Source organism: Etheostoma cragini, chromosome 22 (genome assembly GCF_013103735.1).
Source record: "Etheostoma cragini isolate CJK2018 chromosome 22, CSU_Ecrag_1.0, whole genome shotgun sequence".
Classification (NCBI taxonomy): Eukaryota; Metazoa; Chordata; class Actinopteri; order Perciformes; family Percidae; genus Etheostoma; species Etheostoma cragini.
The window spans coordinates 9,612,991-9,640,593 of record NC_048428.1 but is presented as its reverse complement, the minus strand read 5'-3'; the positions used below and the strand labels follow the sequence as shown (position 1 = coordinate 9,640,593).

General features: G+C 40.1%; 1 protein-coding gene across 5 annotated transcripts in view; it reads right to left on the bottom strand.

Moving 5' to 3' along the window:
• The window catches only part of ctnnd2a (catenin (cadherin-associated protein), delta 2a), a 261,359-nt gene that overhangs the window by 53,839 nt on the left and 179,917 nt on the right, over positions 1-27,603 (bottom strand). For all 5 annotated transcript variants that reach the window (XM_034862043.1, XM_034862040.1, XM_034862041.1 and 2 more), the window contains 2 exons: positions 22,279-22,492; positions 9,787-9,973 (listed from right to left, as the gene is read on the bottom strand). In XM_034862043.1, the coding sequence (XP_034717934.1) occupies positions 9,787-9,973; positions 22,279-22,492 (401 nt within the window). The remainder of the gene's footprint in view (positions 1-9,786; positions 9,974-22,278; positions 22,493-27,603) is intronic.

Below are 27,603 nucleotides of genomic sequence, written 5' to 3'. Positions count from 1 at the left end.
AATGGAGAGATTGGTAATTTTGGTTACTGGAGTTAACAATGTGGAACTGAGTTCTTTGAGCATGCACATATCTATGCCTAGTTATTCTGCAATGCTTTTGACTGAGAATGGACTCATGTATAACTAAACGGAATTTGTGTTTAGATGATGCCTACAACACTTTAGCCACTAGGAGCCTATTGAACATAACTACTTTAATGTGGTCTGCACAGGGGCTAATATGTGTCTTATAGCTGTAGTTTAACTTAATCAAACCACAATGATGCTTCTTCAGGGTAGAGTTCTGAAAAAAGGAACCAAGGACTCAGAGAAGGCAATAACACACTTAACGGATTTTCTAATATCTCTGTGTCATCATACCATTCCATTATCTCCTTTAGCTACAATACAACTGTGTGAATTTATAGCCATAGCATTAATGTTTTTTTATATCTCTATTAACTATTAAGTTTTGCCTGGTTGTTACATGAGGAACTTTTATTTGAGGACAAGAGTGCAATGAACCTCCATTACGCTGCCGTAAGCGATAAGGGAATCATGGTGCAGATAGAAAAATAGAGAGCAAGAAATCCAAATAATTAACAACCCAATTATAAGTTTGGTAACAATAAGTTTGGTAACCCAAGTTTAAACATCTTTGTTTAAAGGGGAAATATTGTAGAACAGACAATAGAGGTGTGAACGAGGAGACGCCGTGATGGCATGAATGAATAAGTTCATCCATCACATTGGCATTATAAAGAGATCACAGCTGTTTTACCAGTCATTGGGATGAGGTCAATCACTCATTGTACTGATGAGAAAGAGAAACGATCGAGAGAGTGGTAGACAGAGCAACTCAATTAAAACTTCCAGAGAAGGTCAAGTCATTTTCACACGCTTTGAATGCTAATGGTAAAACATTTGCACAATGAAAAAACCCGCTTAGCAGAGACACAATTCTCTGTTGACTCAATGCAAAACAACAGAACAGTGAGAAACACTTCTTCTCGGCTCATGTTTAAACACCAAAGACAGGAGGTGGGTGGATGAGAAAGCGAGATGGTGTATTGCTTTAGTGCTCAGCCTTGAACGTGCTGACTTTTACTGAAACTTTCTTTAAGTTTTTTTTTTTTTTTTTTTTTTAAATCTGATGCCTTATCATGGGTTTCTTTCTTACTGCACAACAGTAAGAAAGAAAGTAAGAAAACTTTGAAAAAAAGGGGATGTTTGGCAGTATTGATGAATGTCTAAAAATGCCACTGCCTATGTTTCATATAGACGTAGAGGACTAAACTAAAAGGGGGCAATAAAACTGAGACTTGAAGGCACATTCACTGATGAACCAACATTTGGCAAACTCCTGGTCTCTATTGTAAATCTTCTCCAACTATCACACTTAAGAGCCTTCTAAAGCATGCATTACTTATTTGCGTTGTCTTTTTGTGGACAAATAGACACAGTGGGACACAGTTTGAGCCTTCTACATATATACACGCACACGCACACGCACACACGCACACACACACACACACACAACCGGTTAAAAGGTTTGGGGTCACTTAGAAATTTACATTGCATTCCATCATTTACAGAATACCAGCTGAGATCAGTTGCATTTTTTTTTTTTTTTAACCAGGGCAGCAATTTTCAGTTTTAGTTTTTTAAAATGATATCAGATTAGTGAATTGAATGTGCCTTTGGAACATTGGATGAATGGTTCCTGAAAATGGGCAATTTAGATATTGCATTAAAGATCAGCCACCCACTCAGATCAGCTGGTATTCTGTCTATAATGGAGTGGAATGGAAATGTGTAAGTGACCCCAAAGTTTTGATCGATATATGTATATATATTTTAGGATTATTTTTGGTGGCGTCTTTGCCTTTAATTGATAGGACAGCTGTAGACAGGAGAGGGGATGTGAACGTTATCACGATGATTCCCTTTGCTTTTCTGACCACTAAGCAGTTGAAATGGAGAATCAAAGGCAAGAGCACAGTCCGGAGCATTTCAATCGAAGTTCTCCATTCCGGCATTACCATTCACTTACTTACTTTAATGCCATACTAAAATTGCACAGTCCTGACGGGAAGACATACAGCAAAGGGCCGCGGGTTGAAATCAAACCAATAATTAAGGTCTAAGCCCTGGTACTGGGATGCACGCCCAACCAGGTGAGGTACCAGACTAGTACCAGACCAAACTAGTTTTGCACTTCCAGACCACATCAAGCAAGCCCAGTTTAGTCAGACTAAAGACTGAATAATTGGTTTTCCTTTCAGACCAGGTGTTGTAGAAGCACAATTCCGCAACTGCATGTCCTATTTCTTGCACAATTTGTAATGAACACCTAAATGAAAAATAAAAAGATATGAATAGTTTTAGTTGACATTTCCACAACCGCCACATGTTTTTTCAGGCTGAAAATTATAAACACAGACCAACAACCTCCCTGTGAGTGGTTCATTAATCCAATCCGGTGTAGGACAGGTCACATTCACAGGCCGCAATAGAATGCATTGATGTTTTTCTTCTTCCTTTAAAGTAGAAAGCTATTCTGTATGCTTTTATGCTCCAAGATAATTAAAATTATATGGCATATAGCATATACAAAATAAATTAAAGCCATAAAGTACATGCACTATCAACACATTTAAGGTCCCTACAGCTTTTTAGATACTTAAATTCCATGCAAATTTCAGTGCAATCTTTTAAATACCTGGAAATAGTCTTGTTATGCCTTTAACTAATTTGGCTTCTACTACACTGCTCTGCAAATGCATCTACACATCTGTCCCGTAGAGAAAAACATTGCTGTGTGTGTGTTTGTGTGCAAATGTAAGAAAGAGTGTGAACATAACAGTGTGTGTGTGTGTGCGCGTGTGTGTGCGTGCATGCTTGTGTGCTTGTTAGTCTAGTGGTTCTGTAATAAAGCATGAAATATTGTGCCTTCCTGCAACACGCCTTTCCTTCTGTGCTAGTTACTGACAAACACAACAAGGCTAGGATTTTGTATGCAGAACATAGCCTGCTAAGTTTTTGTTTTCTGGGTGTGATGTTTCCTCTGGCATTTCACATCATGCTGTGTTGCATCACGGAATATTTAGATAATGCTAGCTTGTTTGTTTGACTCAGCTTCCTCACTCTGACATATGGGATTTATGGACCCTGGTAACATAATCTGAGCATACGGTTATTGCTCAGAGAGAGGAAGAAGGAGAGAAAGAGAGAGAGAGCAGATCAGATGGCATATTTCATAAGAAGATGAAAGATGAGGATGGAGCGTGACATTTTAAGCAATGTGTCTGTGCATGGATTTAAAAAAAACTTTGCCGAGAGAGGGCACGTGTGCACCTACATGCTGGTTTTACTTTTGTGTATGAGTGTTTGTGAATGTCCTTCAATTTAACTGGTAATCTCCACAATTTAACAAGTCCATTAAAGGCTTACACTGAATCCTATCTGATGTCACTCCTCATTAATTCAGTCTGACTCATTAGACTGCCTCATTAAATAATTACCTATTGAGCAAAAAGACACAGAACTTAATTAAGCATCCCATTCAGAATTTAAAAGTTGTAATTTTAGGTGCAGTAAAGTAACAAGAAAGTGCTATTGGTTTTAGTGCTTAAGGGCAGGTCATTTCCAAAATTTACCACGTAAATGTAAAAACAATTTAAAAAAAAATCCATTGTCTAGTTATCCTAGAAAAGGTTACTTTTGGCATTAAATGGTAATATTCAGTAATTTCTGTCTTTAGAACAGTATACTGGAAATGGTGGCAGGGGTGTGGTATGAGCCCTTTTTCTGGGGAAAAAATTCAAAGCTAATTAAATATGTATTAACGTGCAGCTGGGCTGGCATCATTAGAAATACATAAAGACAACAGTGATTTAAACAAATAACAAAAATTTGAGAATGAAGAAACTGTAAGAGTTGACTGAATTCTATGAATTTATAGGACAGTACAATTAAACTGAAAAACTATATCTATACATTAAACACCCTGCACACTAAACAAATGATGAAGGAGTTTGGATGAACACTGAAATCCAGTGTTTTTAAATTAAAGCTTTGTTGAACTAACTATCTAACTATCTATCTATCTATCTATATCTATATCTATACAAATAGATATATGTGTAAATCAGGGACGACAAAGATAAAACACCTTGTCAACTTACAATTTGCTGATCCCAGACAGCCGTGGTTAAATTACCACTGTTGTGTCCTATATGAGTTTTTCAGAAGATTTAAGACTACTGACTATATATGTTGTAACAGTAAAATAAGTATTATAAAATGTCCTTTATTATGTCCTTAATGTCCATTTGGATATTAAGATGTCAACCATGAGATGATTTTAAGATCTTTGTTTGTTTGTTTGTTGTTTCTCTTCCTCTATTGTCTACTTTCTTCTCTCTTCTGTCACTTTCTAATAAAGGCATAAGTGCTCAGAAAAATTATTAAGAAATTAAATGTTGGAAGCCAAAGGACTAAAGGAATACATTAATGTACTTTTAAAAAGAGGGTTTTTCCAGAGAAAATATTTCCTTCTATAGTCCACTTTTCTTTTTAAACTGTGTTTTTATTGATTTTTCATTTAGCTTTTAACCTCCCCCCCATGCTATGTTCTTGATCCAAGCACCAATTGTGCCTCTATTTTCCTCCTAATGAGAGTGATAGTCCTTTTTGACTGTAGTATAGCAAAATCAAACCATGTATTCTTCGGGTTTCAAATTCAGATTTGTTGGATACAGGATCAGCAACATGTTAAGGTCCACTGTAATGTTCACAGACAAAATGAACACAAATGTTTTGATGAATGAATGAATTTTGACTCACTCCCAGACTCATACATTTTCCTTTAGCCTCATTGCATCTATTGTCCACTTTTATCTACATTAAGTGCCTTGCTTAAGGGATAGCAGGTCAACTCCCACCTGCTTTTTTCAGATATCACCCAGCAACCTTTCAAACATTTTATCATCAAACCTTTAGGCTACAAACTACTTCTTTTCATTGAATTATCTGGACCATTGCACCAAAAACTAAAATATAATTGGTATTGCTCTGGTTTGTATATACCTAGTAGTCTATTGGCAAACCTGTTATCTACTGTACGCACTTTCCATTTGATTTTAAATGTAATCAGTCTACACAAGGTGGCTAGTATCGCAACTACAATTACACAAAAAAAGGAGAATGGTTCACTGTAATTACTGTTGTACTCTTAATGCACAAAATGATCACAGTAAAAACATCATTAATGTTACAATGGTGTCATCCCCCATCTATCTCCCCCTTTCCTTTCCATCCACTCTTCACTTATAAAGGGCAAAGCTCCCAAAAAAAAAAGGCCACATTTATAATTTGTGAAAAGTAGCATCCCCACATAAGTGAGAAAAGGTTCCCTAACATGCTTCCTGACCTTATTTTTCACCAATTGTTGACATTTAAAAGATACTAGACCGGTTATAATTTTTTCATTTTACATTGATTTTCCTTTCTTGTACCTGAGGAAATTAATGAGTGAATCACACATTAGTCACTTCTCTCCAGTTTGAGTGGTTTGGGGATTCATGCAACTTGTACAGTAAAGATGTGAACATGAGGGAATCTCAGACAGATGGCTCTCTAATGTTGCTCAAGGAACAAATGACCACCGAGTGACTTTTCTCAAACAGCTGGTGTGTGGTAACGCTGCACAAGTGTCAGGCTGTGTGTGTGTGTGTGTGTGTGTGTGTGTGTGTGTGTGTGTGTGTGTGTGTGTGGGTGTGTGTATGGGTGGACAGCAGAGGGTCATCACCAGATGGAGCACCCATGAATACAAACCAATTAATATCAATAAAATATGGAAACAAAATCATTCGTGACCATGCACTCCTTATTCTTGATTCATCTAATAACTCATTTAACTACTCTATTACAACTGTGGGTGTTTGAAAGAAAACAAAATGAAAGTGTTCATGAGTGTGTGAGCCTGGCAAGTACAGAAACACACACACAAAACCAGGTTGTATAGCGTGGAGGCAGCAGGTTTTCTCTGGCTTGGCTACAAACCAACAACCTGCAGGGAGGTAAACAGCCCCTGAATGGAGGATAAGGAATCCCCTTCACAGGAGACCAGTCTGGCCTGATAACACGTACAGTATGTGTGTGTGTGTGTGTGTGTGTGTGTGTGTGTGTGTGTGTGTGTGTGTTCATGTGTGCGAATCGGGAGGAGCCTTTAATGCCCCCTGCACGATTAGACAATATATGGGTCTATGAGCATCATTAGCTGCTTGGCCCACGCCTAATATATGCACACATGGACACTCAAACATACATGAAGATACACGCATACACACATTCACACACCAACACACACCCATAATCGAAACACCTGATGCCCTGACACCAGTTCATTCGCATTATCATATGCAACTCCCCCATGCGGACTGTCATTTCTGAGATTGATTCAGTTTGATGCCTTTGCTTTTCAATGGGGACTAATGTGAGTGCTTGTATGTGCACAAATGTGTGTGTGCTCGCATGTGCACTTAGACATGCACGTATAACTGTTCACAAACAGCACATAAACACTCAAACACACACACAGACACAACTACACACCAGTGTATACAAAGGCGTGTACACACTCTTATGCATTATACAAAGGCACAGCAAGGGGATAATGAGTGAGGTCATAGGTCAGAAATTGAGCTGAGCTACACTGGCACCTTAACATTGTGGCCTTGTCTCACTTTAACCCCCCCGAACAGACAGCGAGATAGAAAACAACCCTGGCGAGCAACAGAAACACCTCCATTACTCTCGGTGTCTCAGCTCCCTTCTTTCAGATCCTGTTAGTCTCTCCTTCCCATTGTTCACCACTTCTACATTCTCCCTGTTCTAATCTTTCCAATGTGTGGCCTTCTTCTCCTCTACTCCCCTTGTCCCCCTTCTGCTTCTCCGTAGCTTCGCAGTGGCGAGCATTGCACTGACAGCATCATTTGTCTTTTCCTAGCATCTTCAGAAGTATAGCGAGCACGCACGCAAGCACGCACGCACGCGCGCACACACACACACACACACACACACACACACACAAAGTCATTTAACACCTTGGTGAGTTTGGAAATAAACTTAAATTTGAAAATCTACAAAAACTGTTAACTTAGTTTTTACAGTTGAAGGCAATAAATCTTGCTTTGGGGATAAACAAACGACTAAAATTAACATCACAAACATAGAAAAACATTACTTTTAAATAATCTATTCCCTCAAATAATAACTAATAAACATATTTCCCATGTACCCATTCTGGTACATTACCTAGCCATCCAGATGGTGAGATAGATTTTAATTTAAGTTTTAACTAAAATGAGACGTCTGACGCCTAGGCAGTGCACCGAAGGTGAATCTAGTTTGTGACATGCAAATAATGAAAAGCTCAAGGAGTTTCATCTTTAATGTTCATCATACCAAGAGAGCTTAGATGGTAAAAGTGGGTTATCTTGGGATTTTGGGTAAACTAACCTTTTAGATTCACCTCTTCTTTTCTTGTGACCTGGTTGATGCAATTTCCGAAAAGTGTTAAATACTTACCGTAGCTATTACTAAGTCTTACACATGCACCATATGTACAAAGACAAAGACAATTTTATTATTTCACATTGTTGAATACTGTAGCTTAAGTACATTACTGCAAATGAGAATACATTTTATAGATACAGTATATTACACAGACAAATAACTTCATAATCCAAATCCCCTATATATTGTTATATACACCATAATTTTTCTTATGCATTTAATAATGGTTGCCAATATTTCTGACAGTTAACAATATAATTGAACCCAAATGCAGCTGCAAGAATGCAAATCAGCCTACAAAATATATCAGCTATATCAGCACTGCTCCAATTCTGACTCCCCTCCAGTAAAAAAAAAAACATTACAACTTTCCCCAATGTAATACTTATTGCAAATGCAAAGCTATTAGTAGACTGGATTAGATTTGTACAGGTGTTTGTGATATTGAGTTGTTGCATATAATCATCTTGGACCACACGTCCTGGACCACAGGCCCCCATGGCAGTTCCTGTGCTGTTCCATTAGAATGCTGACAAACAAAAGCCGGAGAGGTTTATAAAAAATAAAAAACTACACTGGATTTTACCCTCCAAACGCTTATTTAATAGCATGCAAGCAATACACCTGGCACTGCAAGCTGTGGTTAAAATTTAGTATAGATATCAAAGTGGTGTACTTCACAACACGGCAGGTCCTCTGAGGTACAGCAGAAACACAGAAGTACAAGAGCTATGTTGCCATAATGTTTGTACTGTTTAAATGAACTGACAGTTGAATACAGATGAATACCTTTAAACAAAAAAAGGATCTGTGCCCTCCACTGACTGGCAGGCAGCAGTCAGGGATATCTGACTGAAAAGCATTCACAACTAGACACTTGCAAATATTTATAATTACATGTTTTTGATATTTGGGAAAATCACAAATATGCAAAATGGTATTCATATTCAAAGTGATCACAAATGGAACAATGACCGGAGCAACCGGAGCCTTTGCTTTCCTATGTTGATTGCATAAACACAATGTAGCACTTTACGCACACAATGAGTGCATACAAAAACCTGTTTGTAACGTCTTCTGAATGGCTTTGAAATGCGTTACAGAGACATTCAGTAGCTGGAGATAAGCATTCCAAACAGCTTGAGAGAAGCCCTGCAAAGCGAGTGAGGTGAGGTTTAATCCAGAAGCTGCTGGTGGTTGATTGAGTGAGTGCACAGCTCAAAGAGAGACAGCCAAGTGGACATGGAGTTTTTTTTCTAAACCGTTTCAGCCCTCTGTTGAGTTGGTGTGAGAGTGTGTGTACATAGACGAACACATGTTGTTGCATGGAATCAACAGCCAGAGTTCCTTTTCTGTGCGAAGGACATACAAGTGAAATACTTGTACTATTTAAAATCCCAACTACTGTATTGTGTTTGTGCAGGGGATTTTGTTATGTACAAAGGTTGAACGTGCCATTAAAATTAGCAGTTTCACTGCAAGACGGCTGAAAAGAAACAAGGAATAGCTGTATGTAAAATTAGCAATTGTGTTAAGCAAAGTGAGAGATGGACACACTAACGCTGCAAATAAATCCTATGCCTAACTACTAAGACTGGCCTGTTGTACTGGCACGGTAAAATACTTTCCATTTGATAAATTCAACTGTGCACATAGTTGATCGGTGACGCTTGAAGTTCTCCGACTTCTGACAAGTTGAATAAAATAACTGAGAATACAAAACTGTACATTGTCCTGCAATATTTCAAGCTTTAGCAACTAAGGAGCATAGTTCATCAGCACAATGCACCAAAAAAAAGTCTTGACACACAAAGGACTTATACAATTGGAGGAGTTGTTGCTATGGTTTCCAGAAAAAGTTAATGTGTGTGCCCGAGAGAGAGAGAGAGAGAGAGAGAGGGAGAGGGAGAGAGAGAGAGAGAGAGAAAAAGAGAATAAATAAGTGAGAAGCAGAGAGAAACTGTGCAGTGTTTATAGTTTGTGAATATATGCATCTCTAATCACACAGCAGTTTACATTCCAAAGAGGCAACATCCATTCACACATACAATAAAACGGTCTCATTATGGTAAATCTCAGCAACAAAGAAACAAAACACAAAGAAACACATACAGTGTGTGTTTATGTCACACTGTTGTATTCTTTTAAATGACAGTAAGATTAAGGAAGAGAGTAAGGAAGAATTGTGTGTGTATGTGTGTTTGTGAGTGCGTGTTCTGCTTTTACCTGAGGCAGCCTGTAGCATTGCGCAGCACCTGGGAGGTATGCAGATGGAGCTTGCGGTCGTCATGGTGATTGGGGGAGGAGTCCCAGTTAGAGTGGGGTATGATGACACTATTGGTCAGAACGGCCAGGGCGTCCTGGATGATTGGCATCTTCAGAGCATCACATGAAGACAGGTTCCATAGCACACCTGCACACACACACACACAGAAAGAAAAACTACTTTTAACCCAGTGGTTTATTTTAGCATTTTTTGCAAGCAAGTTTTATGGAGAATATAAGAAATAATGAAAAAAATATACAATTATATAAATTTGCCAAAAGAGGAAAACAAACTTTTTCCGAATAAAGTTCTTCATAAAGAATAAAAGAGTAAAATCTTTGTTCGTTCTGGCAACATAACTATTGCTCTAGCATTTAAACTCATAACAAAAACATACAGCATGTACTGAAATCAGTTTAACACATTTAGCTGAACTACAAGATAGATGTCTCTTTTAACTTTTATACAGTGCACAGTGTTGGTCATACCTTAACAATCTTTCTATTACGGCTCCTGTCAACTCTGTGTGCTCCGAGCACTGCTTAGTGAGGACAGCGCTTTTTTCAATTTAATTTTTCACGTAATTTTTCAATTTTTTCCCTCTGTCAACCACGACATTCATAAGCTTGTATTTTGAGAAATTTCCAAAGCAAATGGTTTCTATTAATCTCTCAGTGATGTCACAGTAAATACATTTGGTTATATTTTGTAAGGTCAGAGCAGTTTAAGCCTGTCTTTCTAATTTCAGGTTTAAGAATTAAAAACAAAAACCTTCTTTTAACCCCCTGCCTATAGCTGCCCAATCTAATCTGCTGCACTGAAACACAAACAAGCCTTCTTCATAATGATACTGATCTCAACCAGACCTTTCTGTTGCACTGGAACATCACAAATCAAGTGTGGAAGTATTTCAGGACTAGCTATTCGGGACAAAAATGACTCAAAATTATCACTTTTGAGAATGCCCTCCCTCCTTTAGTTCTGGAATCCGATTCTACAATCTACCTACTTGCGAGATCTCAGAAAATTAATTAGTTTTTCTTTCCAGGCGGAAAGCCAAATGTCCAACCAATGTATCATTTATCACCCACTGTGTGATGGTGATCACACACGCACACACATATATAAACACACACACACCTTAAGCGTATGCAGAGATATACAGTCGATGCAAGCACACATCCACGAGTTGGCAGAGAAACTTGCAAGTTTGTTTGTACACAAGGAAACTTTCACCACCTGCAAGGACAAAAGTACTGTACGCTCACAAAGTCCCATGCATGCTACAGCAACACTTAATCGCATACAGTATGGGTCCACACACACAGACACACACACACACACACACACACACACACACACACACACACACACACACACACACACACACACACACACACACACACACACACACGCACGCACACACTTTCCTTCTTCTTGTCAGATGGAACACCAGATGCCAGAACCACTAGCTAGCCTTGTTGGTCCACTGTGACACACACACACACACACACACACAGACACAGACACGCAATTCTTCCACTGAACAAGCAAAAGATACAAAAATAGACATAGTAACGAATAAACAAAAAATAAGATAAGAAATGTGGTAAACAGAGGGTGACCGAGATGAAAGAAAGAATCAGAAACAAATGAGGGAAAGAGAGCTGGAGGAGCTGAGTGATGGGTCAGGGAGACAGCAACAGATTGAGATGACGACGGAGGCATGCAACAGGTTTTTTTGATGTGACAAACTATAAAAGGCCGCTGTGTTGAACGTCACCATCTCTCATGTATTTGTTGTCAGACTCCAGATGTCGCAGGTCCCCGATGACAAATGTCAACACAAATAGGAGATGGTCACAGCTCTAGAGAAACTATGTGATCTGTACGCAATACACCGAGTCCACAGAAGCTGTCAGCTGGCTGAACGATGTTCTGTTTATCCCACATTACAATATGCACAATCTAATTTCTTGTTAGACGTGAATGTAAATTAAACATAAAGTTGGCAGGGAAGTGCTCAGCAGAGATTATAAATACTGTCTGTCAACTGAAACAACAGCAATACTGAAGTTGAGCAAGACACAGAATTTCCAAAAGCTCCAGCGAGGCGTCTCTGTTAGCTAAACTTGACCTCTGACCTGCCTGTGTGAAGGGCCAAATAAAAGAGAATATAAGCGTATATAACTGAATTTATTACTACAGAAATTGCAGAAATTTAAGTCGGGCATATCAAAGAAACGGGGACTGTGAGGTTCCTTTCAGAAAACCTCCATAATAATAGCCATAATGCACTATCTATTAAAGGAAGTGCATTATTGAACACACTTCCTCCAACTGTAAGGGAGCCTCCCACTTTGGCCTCCTTAAGAGCCAGGTAAAGCAGTGGCTTAGAGCTAACCAAACGTGTAACCACCACTAACTCGTGATTCCATTTTTCTACTAATGAATTGTCCTGTTTTTTTCTTTTTGTTTCTTCTTGTTTTTATATACTAAATGTTACTATCCTATGTCTTTTTTTTCTGTAACTCCAACCTGCCTATTGGACTGCAGATGGAAATTAGCCCTTGGGCTACAATCTGGCACATTTACGTGTACTGTTGTGCATGTTCATCAATGTGCATTGTCCTGAATTAATAAACAAATAAAAAAAAGTAAAAAAAGGAAATGTATTCCACTAAGAAAATGGAGATAGAGAAAAGGGCCAGGACAAGTTGTGTTAAGTAAAACCTTTATGAATTAAGCCTCACTACACAGAAACACTGTACACTCTCTGGGTGTTGATAAGCAGCCAGTTTTGCCTTACAGTATACTGCCTTACAGTATACTGCACTGATGTCCGTCATAATGACAATCTGCAAATGACACACAAAGGGATGGGAGGAAAGTTAGGCCAAGAAAAAGATGGAGAAAACAATAAAAAACAGGGAATAACAATAAAGAATAGCAGATGTCACAAAGGGAGGAACAAAAAGGTTGCATGATGGGAATGACAGCGTTGACAGACTACAGAAAAAACACAAAGAAATGTTGACAAGCAGAGAGGTTAATTAAAGTTGTTATCCTCAAATAAATGCATAAATATCCAAGGTATCTCTATCTCTATGTGGAAGGTAAACATGCACAATTGCACATTTGCAAATGTTAGAAAAACAGTGAAAGGGGAATCCACAGGCAGAGAAAATTTATCTAGAATATCTAAATGTAACAGAACAAAAACAGGTCTAACCAAGTATAAAAGTGAAAACGTGGGGAAATTGAAAAGAGAAAAAGAAGAGCGACAATGTGTGTCTGTGTGTGTGTGTGTGTGTGTGTGTGTGTGTATGATAGAGCGTGAAAGGACAAGAAGAGGAGGGTGATAATAAGGCGATGACCTTGCATGCTGTTTGGCAGCAATCAAGTGCTCACACTCAGTGTGTGTATTTGTGTGTGTGGGAGCATCAAGGCAACATTTGCTTTCACTTTCCCTAATCAGCCTCTTGTTTCGTGTCTCGAGCCAACTCATTCTACTCAATCTTTCTCCTTTCATGGGCTCTTTTCAAACCAAGCTAAAAGCTCAAACATCCACAAACACACAGATCGGTGGCGCACATATTGGGCAAAACACTTCACTTATAAACCTTCGTGCTTTCAAACATCCCTTTCTGTCTTTCTCTCATTTTCTCGCGTTCTTCCTGTGTCGGCCGATTTTTCAAGTGAGATGAGTGTTGTCGTTGTGTGACTCCTATCGTGTACAAAAAGATGTTGTCTCTGATGACAATAACCCGTATGCTGTAAAAAAAGGTACTCAGCTGCCTTTCTTGGGCTTCATACAATATGTAAAACACATGGGCGAACAGCACACACTGAGGATGTGAGAGGGTGCTGTTAGGATGTTGTATCAGCAGACAGAGATGGGGACAAAGATTGAGCAGAAGGGGGAGACATGAAGGAATAGATTCCAGTGTTTTCTGGGGCAAGTACATTGTGTCTGCCACTGTCCAACAATGGCCAAATTCAAGGTTGACACACGCACACGCACACGCACACGCACACGCACACAAGCACACACACACACACAAGCACACACACACACACACACACACACACGCACACCCACATGCCAGCTCTAGAAACATAGATCTATAAGCCCAGTATCCTTATGAGTATTGTATCAGGTGGCCAACAGACAAATGACATCAAGCGGAAACCTTTGTGTGTGTGTGTGTGTGTGTGTGTCTGTGCTTTATTCCTTCCTGTCTCCCTCCACGGACCTGTTCCCCTCAGACACTTGACGGACAGTTTCCTAGGAGCTGGGTTGTTTGGGGAAACGGGGAGATGATTGCATGAATTCATGAATAAACGAGAGTGTGACTTGTAAAGGGAGAGTGAGGCCTGTTAGGATTCAAGTGGCTATGTTTTATTAAACAGCCTTCATCTGTGCGACTATGAGAATTAGTTAGCTATGGGGTCAGAACCTGGTGATGAGTAAAGCCAAATATAAAAGAGACAAATAACAAAGCTTAGTATCTACACAAATCTATAAAAGGGAAAAAAAGAGAGGATAACATTTTGGACAGCATGTTAGCAATTGCTGCCTTGACCCCAAAGACCTAAAACTTTCCATCCTGCAGTCCGTTTGTTAAAAAAAATAAAAAAAACATTTGTTAGATTAGGTCAAGTCCTGTATTGTGTGTAAATTGTCACTGCTTTTACTGGGTTTTATTCCCACCAGGGCCTCCCATAGTGAAAATGCTGCAAAGAAATTTCTGCAGGACACTAACAATTTCACAGCATAGTAGTAGCAGCAGCAGCAAAAAGGTAATCCTGGTGAAGACATCCTGTTTCCCCACAGGTATCACCATAATGGCTGTGATGGAGGTCTGTCCTCAAGCATTTTTGAAAGAAGGTTACGTGTTTTGGCTTGAATGAAAATGGCTTTAGCAAATACTATAACAGTAGTGGAGACATGGAGATTTTGACATCTACACAGAGCAGGGATGCCTTACAGCAAGGCAAACTAAATAATTTCCATCAAAAGATGGCAGCAATACTATTTCACTACAGTATGTTGCTTTATTCCTGCTTGCATAAGCAAAAAGTGAAATACAGGTCTTTAAATAAACCCAAACTTTTTCTGCTTTGTGATGCATGTAAGACTTAATTCTCTCTCCATGCAATCATTGCTGTGCAATACATAGAATACCAATGAGCACTTTAAGACATTAGGCAAAATGTACATTTGTCTCCAGTTTAAAAAAATATATATATATATATTAAAACTTAACAGTTATGCACTGCATTTGCAATTTTTTACAAATGCCCACATTTCGAAGACATGGCTTTCCGTCAGCAGTTGTTTCTCAGCCCACAAGCATTTCAGAGCAGGCAGCAGCAGCTGCGGCAGGGCTGTGCCATGGTTCACTGCCTCAAGGTGAGCCCATGAGTAAGGATAGCATCTCCTATTGACACCCAAAGCCTCAGCATCGACCAGACTTTGACTGACAGGCCCGGAAGCCTTGACTTCGTTCTATCTACTGCACACTGAGATTCGGGAAGCCAATAAAGCTCGTCTATATTTAAACTTCTGAACTGACAGGGAGATAGGCTAAATTGTTGAGGGAAGCTTTTTCCGGTCACCAAAAAAATGAAATAAAACTAAAGTATGTCTTGTTTCATATCCCCAGACCTAAACAGATGCTTTAATCACAGAGAAAAGGGAGGTTCTTTGACAAAGCTGACAACACAGAGGCAGTAATGATGAGGCTGATTCGATTTGACTCTAGCACAATCACTTTTTTGAGTCCAGCATTTGAAGATTGTGTCTATTGATGTCATTTAAGTAAGCACCACTGACCCTGATGAACCTCACCAAGCGCCACTTGGTTGCTTTCAAATCATTTAGCCACAAATTAGTAATGAAGGTCAAGCTCTGAGAGGAATGTAATTCGGCAGCAGATCCAATGCCTTCTCGCTAAATATCACTGCAGAGGAGCTAACACATTTTTTCATTTATTATGTTCTTTCATTTTTTTTTAAACATTGATATAGTATTTACAGCCCAGACCTGGGAAAAGGGGTTCTACACATTCACACACTCATCTGGTAGCTCTCACTTTAACAACTACAGCCCAAAGCACTTATAGGTTCAGTCCAACAACACTTGGACTCTAGATGTCACAGGATGGGAGAATATTACTTCATTTTTCTAGCCAGTACAACCAATGATCTTTCAACTACTTTTCGCCACCGAGATTATTCTTGCTTAAAGGAAAAAGTATTGGTCACATCGGTATTCTCAAAACTGTGGCCAAACCAACTCATACCCATTATTGTAGAAATAGTTGGCGCAGGCTGGAAAGTGCTTTACTAACAATACAATTTTTACTACAGAACTAGCTTGACATCATGTCCAAATCCCAAAAACAAATTAGTCCGGAACCTCTGACTTTATTTTGGATTTCCAAGGGGCGTTATAAATGGCCAGAGACCAAAAGGACTCTGAAAGCAATTGGATAGATCTACAAACAATGAGAGCAACAAAACACGGCGTAGCTCTGAGCGGCGGACAATTGTAAACATACAACAGTATGCAGAGATGATATGTGATGGTATGGCATCAAGAAAGGTTCAAATTAAAGGTGCCTTTATTGTCATTTACAGAGAATGAAATTTGTCCTCAGCATTTCACCCATCCTAAAGGCCTACATAAGAGCAGGCCCCCGGGGGATTAACTACAGGGTTTTTGCCATTACATTTGGGCATAAGGCACTAACATAAAGGTTTTGTTAGAATATTAGCATAGAATATGAAAACATGAGCATGCAAATTTGTCTGGTTGCAGAGCTGCCTCCGGTTTTCACCTGTAAACAATAAAGGTGCCCTAGCGATGTTGGCTGACGTTACTTCTTGTTGACGTTCAAAGTATTTTCAAACAAAACGAGGCTAGCTTGCCCCTCCCTCCTCCTCATCGCGTCCCCTCCCTTTTGTGCCTCAGCGCGCTAACCCCCCCACCCTCACCACCAAATCTTTCTCGGTTATTGGCTGAACGCTGGAACACTGATTGTGTATGCTTGGTGGTGCAGGTGGGCACAGTTTGTTTTTGTTGCCGTTTGTAGACCCTGAGCTGTCTACAGAGAACATATTTTTTTAGAGTGTGTTCTGGGGACAGGCAGCTCCCGGATAGTAAGGACATTTTTGCTGTATGTGACAACAAATGTTGTAGCCTAAAACACGCGTGAGTTTGCTTGACAGGTCATTTTCTAAGGTTCATGCCCATACAATGAGAAATAATCTGAACACAAGCATTGTATTACTGTGCACAAATTCTTGGCAAAACGGTGTCATTGACATGTGGAGCATAAAAAGTAATTGGAACATATTGTACTCATTGTCTCTATTTATATAAAAAAACTTAAAACATGCCTAGTTGAATTACAGAGTAATTAGGCAACAGTTTCAAGTGGCGAATTACAGCTCCAGCAGGGTGTTCCACGAGGCAAATGAAGATAGACTTCAAAATATAGTTGTACTGGCATGAAAGCAATTGAAATGTGGAGTTCAATGCTAAGCACCAGAGTAGACAGACAACAGGGTAGAGTCATGCATGACACTGATTCACTTAGCCAGCAGCGGGAGAGAGGAAGACAGAGAAGGGCAAAGACAGGAAGAGTCAGGGAACAGAGAGAGGGAAGATAGAATTTCACAGTGTGTGCATGTGTGTGTTAGTGTGTGTGTGTTTTTGTTCAAGATTACTATTTATAAAAGTCAGAGCTCAAATAAGTATGCAGTATGACTTGCAGTGCAATTTATTCATTCGTTAAACTGCTTACAGACTGCACAAAGACACACGTACACTCAATCTTCAAGCTGTTTTTAATCTCTTAGTCTCTCCAGCGCTGTGGTGATATTCTTCAAGGTGCCAGAATGTCCCTATAGGCAAAGTCTGGTGACTGCCATCAATGACACGTATAGCTTAGTGTCAAAACTAAATGCTCAATGAATGCTGTCTGTGAATTTTAATTGCAGCACATTCTTGCATCTTTAAAAACTTTCTTATTCCTTTCCCTTCCTATCTTCTTTCCTTCCCTCGTTTAGTCAGTTTTCATCCGTTACTACTAATCACGTTTTTCCATTCACGTTTATTCTTCACTCTCTTCCTCATTCTCTTTCTTCCCATCATATTTAACCATCGGCAATATCAATTGTTTGAGGAAAAGAATAGCTTGCTTTCCTTCCATCCTTCCTGGTTCTGCTCAACATTTCAGCCCTGGACAACCCAGACTAGTCCACCACAATCAGCCAAACACCACCTGTACTTTTACTACCCTTCAACACATACATAGCAGCCTTTAATACTGCCACTTGTGAGCTGAGTGGTAAGTAAGATAGTATGATAGTGTACTCACTGATGCAAAAAAGGCTGCCTGGCTTAGTTTCTAAATGGCTAAAGGTTAAGGATGGAGCATGGGTGTCATTAAGACGTCTCGTATGGTAAACAAGTGATAAGTCTGTGAGTTAAGCTAAAGCTGCATTTTGTACACAGTATGCAACTTGTAAAAAGTGGAATATGGATATGTCTGAAAGCTCTAGGGCCTAATTTTAACGATCTAAGTGCAAAGTGTGAAGTGCATAGTGCAGGTGCCTTTAGGGCGTGTCCAAATCTAGTTTTGTTAGTTTGAATGGGGAACAAAGGGTCAGTGCGTCGGCCACATTGTTTCAAAAGGGTTGTACATAGCGTCTGCATTAATTCATAGGTGTGTTTTGGGCGTCACATGTAAAAACCAATCAGAGTGTCATCTCCCATTCCCTTTAAAAGCCAGGCGCGTTTGTACCTTGGTGCTTTGCTGTTATAATAGCGGATTTGCACGTATTTGTCATATTTTTTGTTGTGATCTTTTGTATGTTTGTGTGCGGCTGCTACGCTTCCCTGTGTGTGTAACAAGTAAAGTGTGTGCGTGCTGTGCACTGGCCTAGGTGCATTTCACTAATGCACTGTTAAAATAAGAATGAAATGCTGTGCTATTGACTTTAGACTAGGTTTTTGTTTGTCAATGGTGCGATCACTTCCCGCTGCCTCAAGATAGCAATACGCCAAGAATTTACCTGAAACACACCTCCCTTTAAGACCAGCACGCCCATGGGCGCACAGATGGGCGCAAGTGCATTTGTTATTAAACAGCTAGGGCGTTGGAAAGGAAACTGACAACTGCGTCAGTCTTAAACTAGCAAAGACACTTGCTTTGGGTTCAGCGTTGCGCTTGGTGCAAGATCAGGCACATAGTATTATGTTTGCATAACTAACATTACTTTACTTAACTAACTTGTCCTCTCTGGTAGACAAAGAGCGCTGAAATAATCATTTAATATGCTAGCTACAGGCACTTTGTGGAGTTGATGTCCTCACTGGTGGGGGCAGGGCTTAAATGTGCTCTGTCTCTATGGTACAATGGAGTTCGGCCATAGAAGGATGTGATTGGCCAGTTTTCAGATGGGAGGACAATCATATGATCTCTCTTCTATTTACGGGCGGATCAAAAAATAAAATAAAAAGCTTACGACCTGAGCGCGGGAACAGTGAAAATGTAAAATAGAACCACTTTCTTTTCATCCTTCGTCTCCTACATCCAACATTTTCTGTGTCCCTAGCTTTCTCCAGTGGGCTGTTATCGGTTTTGAGTGCTCTGTTAAGAAAGAGACAAAACTCCTCGCTGGCTTGCTGCCTGTCATCTGCCGTGTTCCCTTCTATTCAGAGAGACCTTCGGGGACGCGTCCAGGGATGGCTGTGTGAGTGTGTGTGTGTGTGTGTGTGTGTGTGTGTGTGTGTGCGTGCGTGGGTTTGCGTATTAGTTCTAGAAGAAAAGCTTCGTTCCACTGAGAAAAAATGAGGTCAGAAGTCAAATTGAACATGAGGGGGGCCCCACCGACTTTATCTCAGTACTCCTTTTGTGCAAGTGTGGTTTTGTGTGTTTCTGTTTGTCTGGTCATACACACACTGGTTTGTCTGTGTGTGTATGAGAGAATGAGCGTGCTTTTACATTTTTTCTTTGGGAATGTCCAATCCTCTTGTATGAGCGTGAAGGTGTCTCTCTTATCTCAGGACTAACCTGGTGCAACAAAAGGGCTTTTGTCGGAGTAAAGAGAGAGAAACAATGGTGATTCAAGTGCAGATACAGTTCCAGCTTAACGCGATGCAAGATACTGAACCCCGTAGAAGGCCGGCATGCATACGGATAAAGAAGAGAAGAAAGATCTGAAGAGGAGAGGGATTTACATAAGAACATATGTTGATAAGAGATGAAAAATAGAAGAATTTAGATGACAAATAAGGAGTTCTGTTCAGGGAGCCACAGTACATGCTGTGAGATACTAGGGAGAACTGGCCATTGGAACATCTGCTAGGCTGCTAGCATTCAGGTCCCCACCTATCACAATTCACAGATCACCCACTCCATTTGAATCGTAGCAAACTGTACCCCTTGTGTGCGTCTGGAGCCCCTTTCAGACATGCAATGCAAAGCAGAAATCATCTAGACATAACCCCGGCAGAGATGTTGTCTCAGATATTAAAGTGTGTTTACTCCGCCAGCTGCCTAGTCCGAAGTCTGTGTAATCTTCAATTAAACCCAAAGTATGAGATTTCACAGCCAGTGAGCGGCCACGTTGATGCATTTCTATCTGCTCGTGCAAAGCAGAGGGACAAAATGAGAGGGTTAAGAATGAGGGCGATTCACACAGAGACGGCAACAAAAATGTCTAATTGGAGAGATTCAGCAACTATGTCGCTAAGGGCGGATGCTGAAATCCAGACAAATTCAAAAACGGCAAGAGACAAGGTTGTTCATGACTAAATTACTAACCGGCTCACTCTACCCGGGCACCACCCCTCGTTTAAACCAAACAGAGTACTTCCAATAAGAATGAGATGGCCAATCTCCTGTTGTGTGCTACAAGTGAGAAAGGGAAACTTTGGACTTTAGACTTATAGTCTGGAGTTCATATGCAAAAACTGCTTAAGACACGGACGTGCTGAATTGCAATAGTATTAGGGGTTTTAACCTTTATAGACTGTATCCTGTGACAGATACTGTATGGCGAAACACACACACACACGCCCACACACACACACACACACACACACACACACACACACACACACACACACACACACACACACACACACACACACACACACAGGTTCATCATTATTACCTGTCCTGAGGCTGTAGAACCAATGTCATGCTGGAAAATAACTGTAGCTACACATTTAGATTACGTACTGTATATACTTGAGGTGGTGTATGTACTGTACAAGAGCATCAGTGTGTCTGTGTTAAGCAGAGAGGGACGCAGTGCATGTGTAAGTGTTTGCTGCAGCACAAAACGGGTCTCTAGTAGAATATTAAATTCTTTGTAGAAGGCATTCTACCAAATATTTCAGGAGGATTGGAGATACAATTACAGTATGTCAGCTTGTGTAATGTATGTTTGCTGAGGTGGATGTTAAAATGTAATCCATCCATCTTTAGTCTAAATGGATATTTGTGGGCATCTCCACAGAAGGTACTGTACACCTGAGTATGTTTGCACGTGCATCTCTAAGTTTGTGTGTGTGGGCGTGTGCCCTGCTGTACAGTACAGTGTGTGTGAGTCTCTAAATGCACTGGCTAACTTGCACTGCTCATGCCCTCTGGGTCAAAATAAAATTAACCAGTAATCGTAAAACACCACACTTGCTGGTAGCGACTTTAATGCTAGTTGGACACACACACACATTTTTTTATGTGATTGAATACAGGCACCCACGCAAGAAACACAGAGTCAAACGTATACTGCATACCAACTCAACAAGTTGAAAGGTAACTTGTTTGCTGCCTCGCTGTTTTATCTGCCGTCATTCCACTTCTCTGTATGCCTTAGAGCCCTATTACGCTGTTGAGGAGAACTGTAATTGATTAAAAAACATAATTCAAGTGCAATGATAAATGATTTGGTTCAAGATGAACAGCCTTGGTTTCTTCATCATGAATAAGTAAGTTATTGTGACATTTTTTCTTTCAGTGAAAATAAAAATCACCAAAACAACTGCCGGAACCATCAAGGCAAAACAAAACCAGAATACAGTGCTGGTAATGTATATTTAAAAGTGTGTGTTTGTTTCTTGGAATGTGTGACTGCTTCCTGTATGTATGAGGCATAACTAGGTATCAGAGTATTAAATGTTTCAAATCTAGATAGTAAGGAGTAATCAGTCCAACAGCCTTTTTCTTCTCTGTCTGAAACTGACCTAGATTTAGTGTAAACACACACACACACACACACACACACACACACACACACACACACACACACACAATTATAACCTGTTCTGAGGCCATAGAAGCGGAGTGTTGCTGGAGAATAATTGCAGATACACCATGATAAATACATGCTGGAGAGGTGAGGTGTAAGTTTAGCCAGAGATAAATTACCTGTGACAAGCTCTCTGATTTCCACATCTCCAGTCTTCCTCAGCAGGCGGACCAATGCAGGAATCCCCCCACAATTTTTCAAGGCCACTTTGTTCTCATCGTTGGCCTTGCCGTACACCAGGTTCCTCAGGGCTCCGCAGGCGCTACGGTGAACCTCGCTCATCCTGTGGTCCAGCAGGTCCACCAGCAGCTGGATGCCTCCCTGTCTGCGGATCTGAGCATCAAAGAAAGCGTATCAATAAAAGATTTACTTGTGCATTTCACATAAATAAATTATGTAAAAGAATGACAAAATCCATCATAGAGTCACACAGTAAACACTCATGCACCGAAACTTCACAAAGTCTCTGTGGTTTACATCCGTCACCTGATCAAACGTTGTTCAAAAGTCGTCTATGCAGGTAGCTACTTGTGTACAGTATTAGTCTGTGTGTGTGTGTGTGTGTGTGTGTGTGTGTGTGTGTGTGTGTGTCCTATAGTATCTGTCAGTCCTGCCAATCAGATTAACAACCCGGTGTGTACTAATTAAAGATACTAAGCCACAGCAAATAACTGCTTTCACAAAATGACACATAATTATATGAGGGAAGAAAAGATATATATATATATATATATATATATATATATATATATATAGACAGTTTCTTATCTTATCTATAAATGTTGGCAATGCCAGTTTAAAAAAGTGCTGAGGTTCGTCACATGTCTACAAAAATAACTTTTACATATCTTATAGCATCACTTAATCCTCTATCCTTAAACAACGCGGACAGCATTCTAAAAGCTAATCAAGAATATTTAGTTTGTTTGGTTTTTCTATGCAATTGTAACATATAATCAAAGATTATGATACACTGTGGACTTAAAAGGCTTTGTATAAGATTTCCATAAGTACAGGCAGTACACCTAGAAGCCTGTTTCCACACAGCAACATCTCAGATTTGTTCAGTGATACAAATATAAATGAATCAAGTGAAACTAAATGGCAAATTGGCATGACTATCAGGCTATAAACGTAATGTTGCAGGTTTAAACTACAAAATACTAGAATTAATTTTTTGTTACTGTTTTTTCCAAATATAAAAGAGAAGAATGGATGATCTCCATCCTAATGCCTAATCCTAACATCCCGATCAACCAATCAGAGGCAGGACATGCCATCGCTTGTGTGTCCAAAACATCCATTCTGCAACCAACCTTGTGGGAACCTTATTAAAATACTGTCTAGAAAGCATCATGGCTGGTATGACTCTCCAAAAAGGTCAAGAAATGTGTCAACACCCTTAATGGCAGATTCGACAACCTATTGAATATTTTATTTTTGTATTTTATGCAAGCATCTACTACACCTTCACGTACTCTTGTTTTAAAGGTGTATGCCTGCCACCAAAAAGCAGGCAGAAAATAGTTATTTGTAAGGTATTTCAACTAGTGGCTTCTTTTCTGCAGTGGAAATTTCTCTCCAATCTCATCAACCCCATCTTCTATTGGCATTGTAAAGCTATATGCTGTGTGAATCCACAAAACAGCTCACAGACGAAAAGAGAGAAATAAAAAAGCTAATCAGTGCAGATCTATAGTTATGTCCTAATTCTGTGAGACAAGGCAGTAAGGGCTGTTAGCGCAGTGGGGATCACAATGAGGGCACTCTGGTGTTACACATTACGTCTACCCCTATGGTGTTACACATAATGCCTTCCCACCGTGGCGCAACACATCACTTCTCCACTGCTGGCATCTTCACCGGCCTTAGGGGGCCAAGGAGCTTACAGCAAGCTGTGTTCAGTCCAATCGACAAGGGTGTAGTACTAATTACCAGAAGCAGGCTGCTGTGATCACCAGGAGACTAACATGAACATGGATAGCGCAACTAGTGTGTGTGTGTGTTTGTGTGTGTGTGTGTGTGTGTGTGTGTGTGTGTGTGTGTTTTTGAGAGACAGAAAGCCTGTCTTTCACGCTTCCACGTTCGTAGAATCTCTGGAGTACTGTCGGCAACAAGTAGAGTTACTCATCCAGATAATTCAAAAAGTTAACTACGTCAGGCTTTTTGAAGCCCTCTTTTATTTTTCAGCATGTTCTCCAGACCTGGAACATTACATGCCAAAAAATAATTCTTAGTGTCTGTTTAATTGTGAAGCACCAGATGGGTAGCGTGTACTATGCAGATACGTACAGGAAGAGTAGTGTAAAAAATAGACTTCCGAGCCTTTTCCTGTGATAATCCTTGGCACTCATTGTTGTGTCTCCTGTGAAAACCTCACACATCTGGCGTGAATAAGCCAGATAGGAAGAAGAAAAAGTACACTTCTGAATGAGTGTTTACAAGTGCAATTTAACTTTTCATTTATTCATAGTGAAACCATATACATGATAAATGTGGGCCAGGTATGGAGAGAGGATGACTGTGCAACGAGTGAAAGAAAAGCATAAGAAAGTAACGGAGGGCAGGGTGAGGATGGAGGTGTGTGATGACACAGCAGGAGTTTATCGAGCAAAATGACTTTGCTTATCTTTTCAATTAAAATGGATTAAGGGATGCAATGAATGGCAAACTAACCTTGCTCCATTGGCCACACAATTTCCTCAACCTGATTTGCTGCTCTTATGCCCTCCAGTCCTCACCTCTGCTCTTCTTCCCCTCCCTCTGCTCCCCTTTCCCTCTCCCCACACTGATCTCTGCACATCTCCCCTCTCCTCTTTATGCTCGTGTCACAGTTAATCTGTTATTCCATAAAAGCCATAGTGCTTTCTCTTTGTATTGCCTCTGCGCTACCTGCAAGGCTTGCCAATACCTCTGCGCTTGTTCCTCTATGCCATGTAAAGAAGATTAGAAGCGCAGATTGATTTGTCTTTGTCTCCCACTGTTCCAGCCACGGCTATTGGTAACCCGTAGCGACAGCATTGCCGTGGAAACAGTTAGCAGTGGTGACAGCTGAGATTGTGAGAATCAGAGTTGCTGCTGGCGTAAAAGCTGGCAGTGGGACACACAAGTGACACAAACCTGGGTTGGTGAAGCCAAACAAGTGCGTTTGAGTCACCACGTATGGAACGTCAACACCAATCAGCAGCACGCCGTCGACAGTTCGCTGCTTGCATGTTGAGAGTGAGGAGACAGAGTGATCTGTCACACCTTTCACGCATCTGCACACTCAGGTAGGCACACACACATGCAAAGGCTTTTGTTTTTGACTTTCCCTTAGCCTCGGGCTAACTGCATTTTGGAGCCTTTCAACCTCTGGCTAATTGAGTTCTCGGCCCTGCGCTAACATTTCTCTCTGGAGCCTTCTAAACTGGGCCAAACATGGCATTTACCTATGGCTACGTACTATTGTTCTGAGAAAGGAACACCGCTAATTGTGCAGCAGTATCAACAGTAGGATTCACAACTGACAAAATCTACCTTGACAAATACACTAGAGGATCTAGCCTGTTGTTTGAATAGTACGGCAACAGAAAAAAACAAAAAAAACATTACACTTTAGGGGATAGGGGAAGTGTTTCACAATCCGAGTGCGTGAGTGGGCACGTGCCTAGTAATTTCATCAGCATCAGAATCAGAATCAGCTTTATTTGCCAGGTATGAGGACACATACGAGGAATCTTTGGAGCATCGTTGCTCACACTGTGCTTACACACAAAACATCCAAAACGAAAATATACACACAAATCTATACAAACAATATATACATACTCTAAACAGAACAATATAGAGGCCTGAGTGAACAAAGAGATCAATAAAAATGATTTAAATATGTAGCATGTAGCATGTAGTGCAAGGATACTGGGATAAATAGTATTATGTTGTAATATTACAGTATGAACAGTATGAACATTATGGAAAGTTCTGAAATAGAAAATGAGAATGATGAATGAATGACAAATAAGAGAGATGTGAGAATGGGAATGATGAGTAAATAGTAAAAGACACTGGGATAAAAGAAAAAAACTATTCCTTTAACACACATACAGAATTGTACACATTAATCAGATTGGAGAATTATATATCCAATATGCACTGTGTAAAGAGGCACAGAAGCATCCAATATTATTACAGTATTTGCTCTGGATCATTCCCTGTGTCTTTCTCATCTTTCATGCTGGTGTCTGCTGAACAGATAATCACAGCCTGCAGTTTGCACAGTTCCTGGTCTAAAAATCTAAAACAAGATATTATACCGTATTGGGTTTACCACACTGGTTGACTATAACAACAGTGGGAATATACTGCAATTCAAACTGCAATGTGATCTGATCCAAGATCCCTGTATTTATACCATACTGCTGTATAATCACACAGATCTGCTGTAAAAAAAATAACCATTTCATTTCATAAAGAAGGTGGGAGGAGAAGATATCAAGTTAAGTGATAACGAAAAATGCAGTGGGAGAGGCAGTCAGCAATATATGATGTGTGAACTAAACAAAATGAATAAATTAATGTGTGTAAGACGGAGGGGGTGTGACACAGAGTCAGGGGGCACGTCCCTCTCCCTTCAACTGGTCTGTTAGATAAATGGATATCGACAAGGCTACACAACATGAATTACTGATGTGACTGAACTTTAGTCAGTTCAGTCACATCAGTGTGTGTATGTGTGTGTGTGTGTGTGTGTGTGTGTGTGTGTGTGTGTGTGTGTGTGTGTGTGTGTATGTGTGTTTGTGAAGTGTAGGTAACTGAAAGTAGCACGTGTGTGTGTGTGTGTGTGTGTGTGTGTGTGTGTGCGGGCTGGGGGGTGCATGTGTCTAGAGCAGCTATAAATGATGCTGAAGATGAATTTGCCAAGCTGCCTCTGTGGTAAACTGTAATCTGAGCCGAGGCCAGACATCCATCTACCCTGCCTCTTTCTCTCTCTCTTTACATGTGATTGGATTCCGATCTAAAGGTCCAAAACACAAATACATGACCTTGAATGAACTACCATATTCTCCCACCCACTGGGATATATACAAGCACACACGCATGTCAGCCATCCAGAGACAAGTTGCTGCTTAATCAACTTTCTCCATTTAAAAAAAAAAAACACTGACAGCAATCTTGTTACTTCATCAAAGATAACAGAAAGCAATCTTTTCTTTTTTCTCCTTTCCCTCTTCATCATCTCAGTCCCTATCTGTTTGTATCCCTTCCCTCTCTTTGCACCTGCAGAGTATCTTTTAAGCAATAAATAGCAGCCATGTTGAGGCTTTATTTAGCTGCTCAGTGTGTCCCCTGCCATCTGTGTTTGTGTGGCTGACTGAAAATAAGAGTAACGTCTCTAGATCATTGCTCATAATAAATAGCTGGCATCTAATTTCCTAATGTATGTCAAGTGAGATGGCCCATCT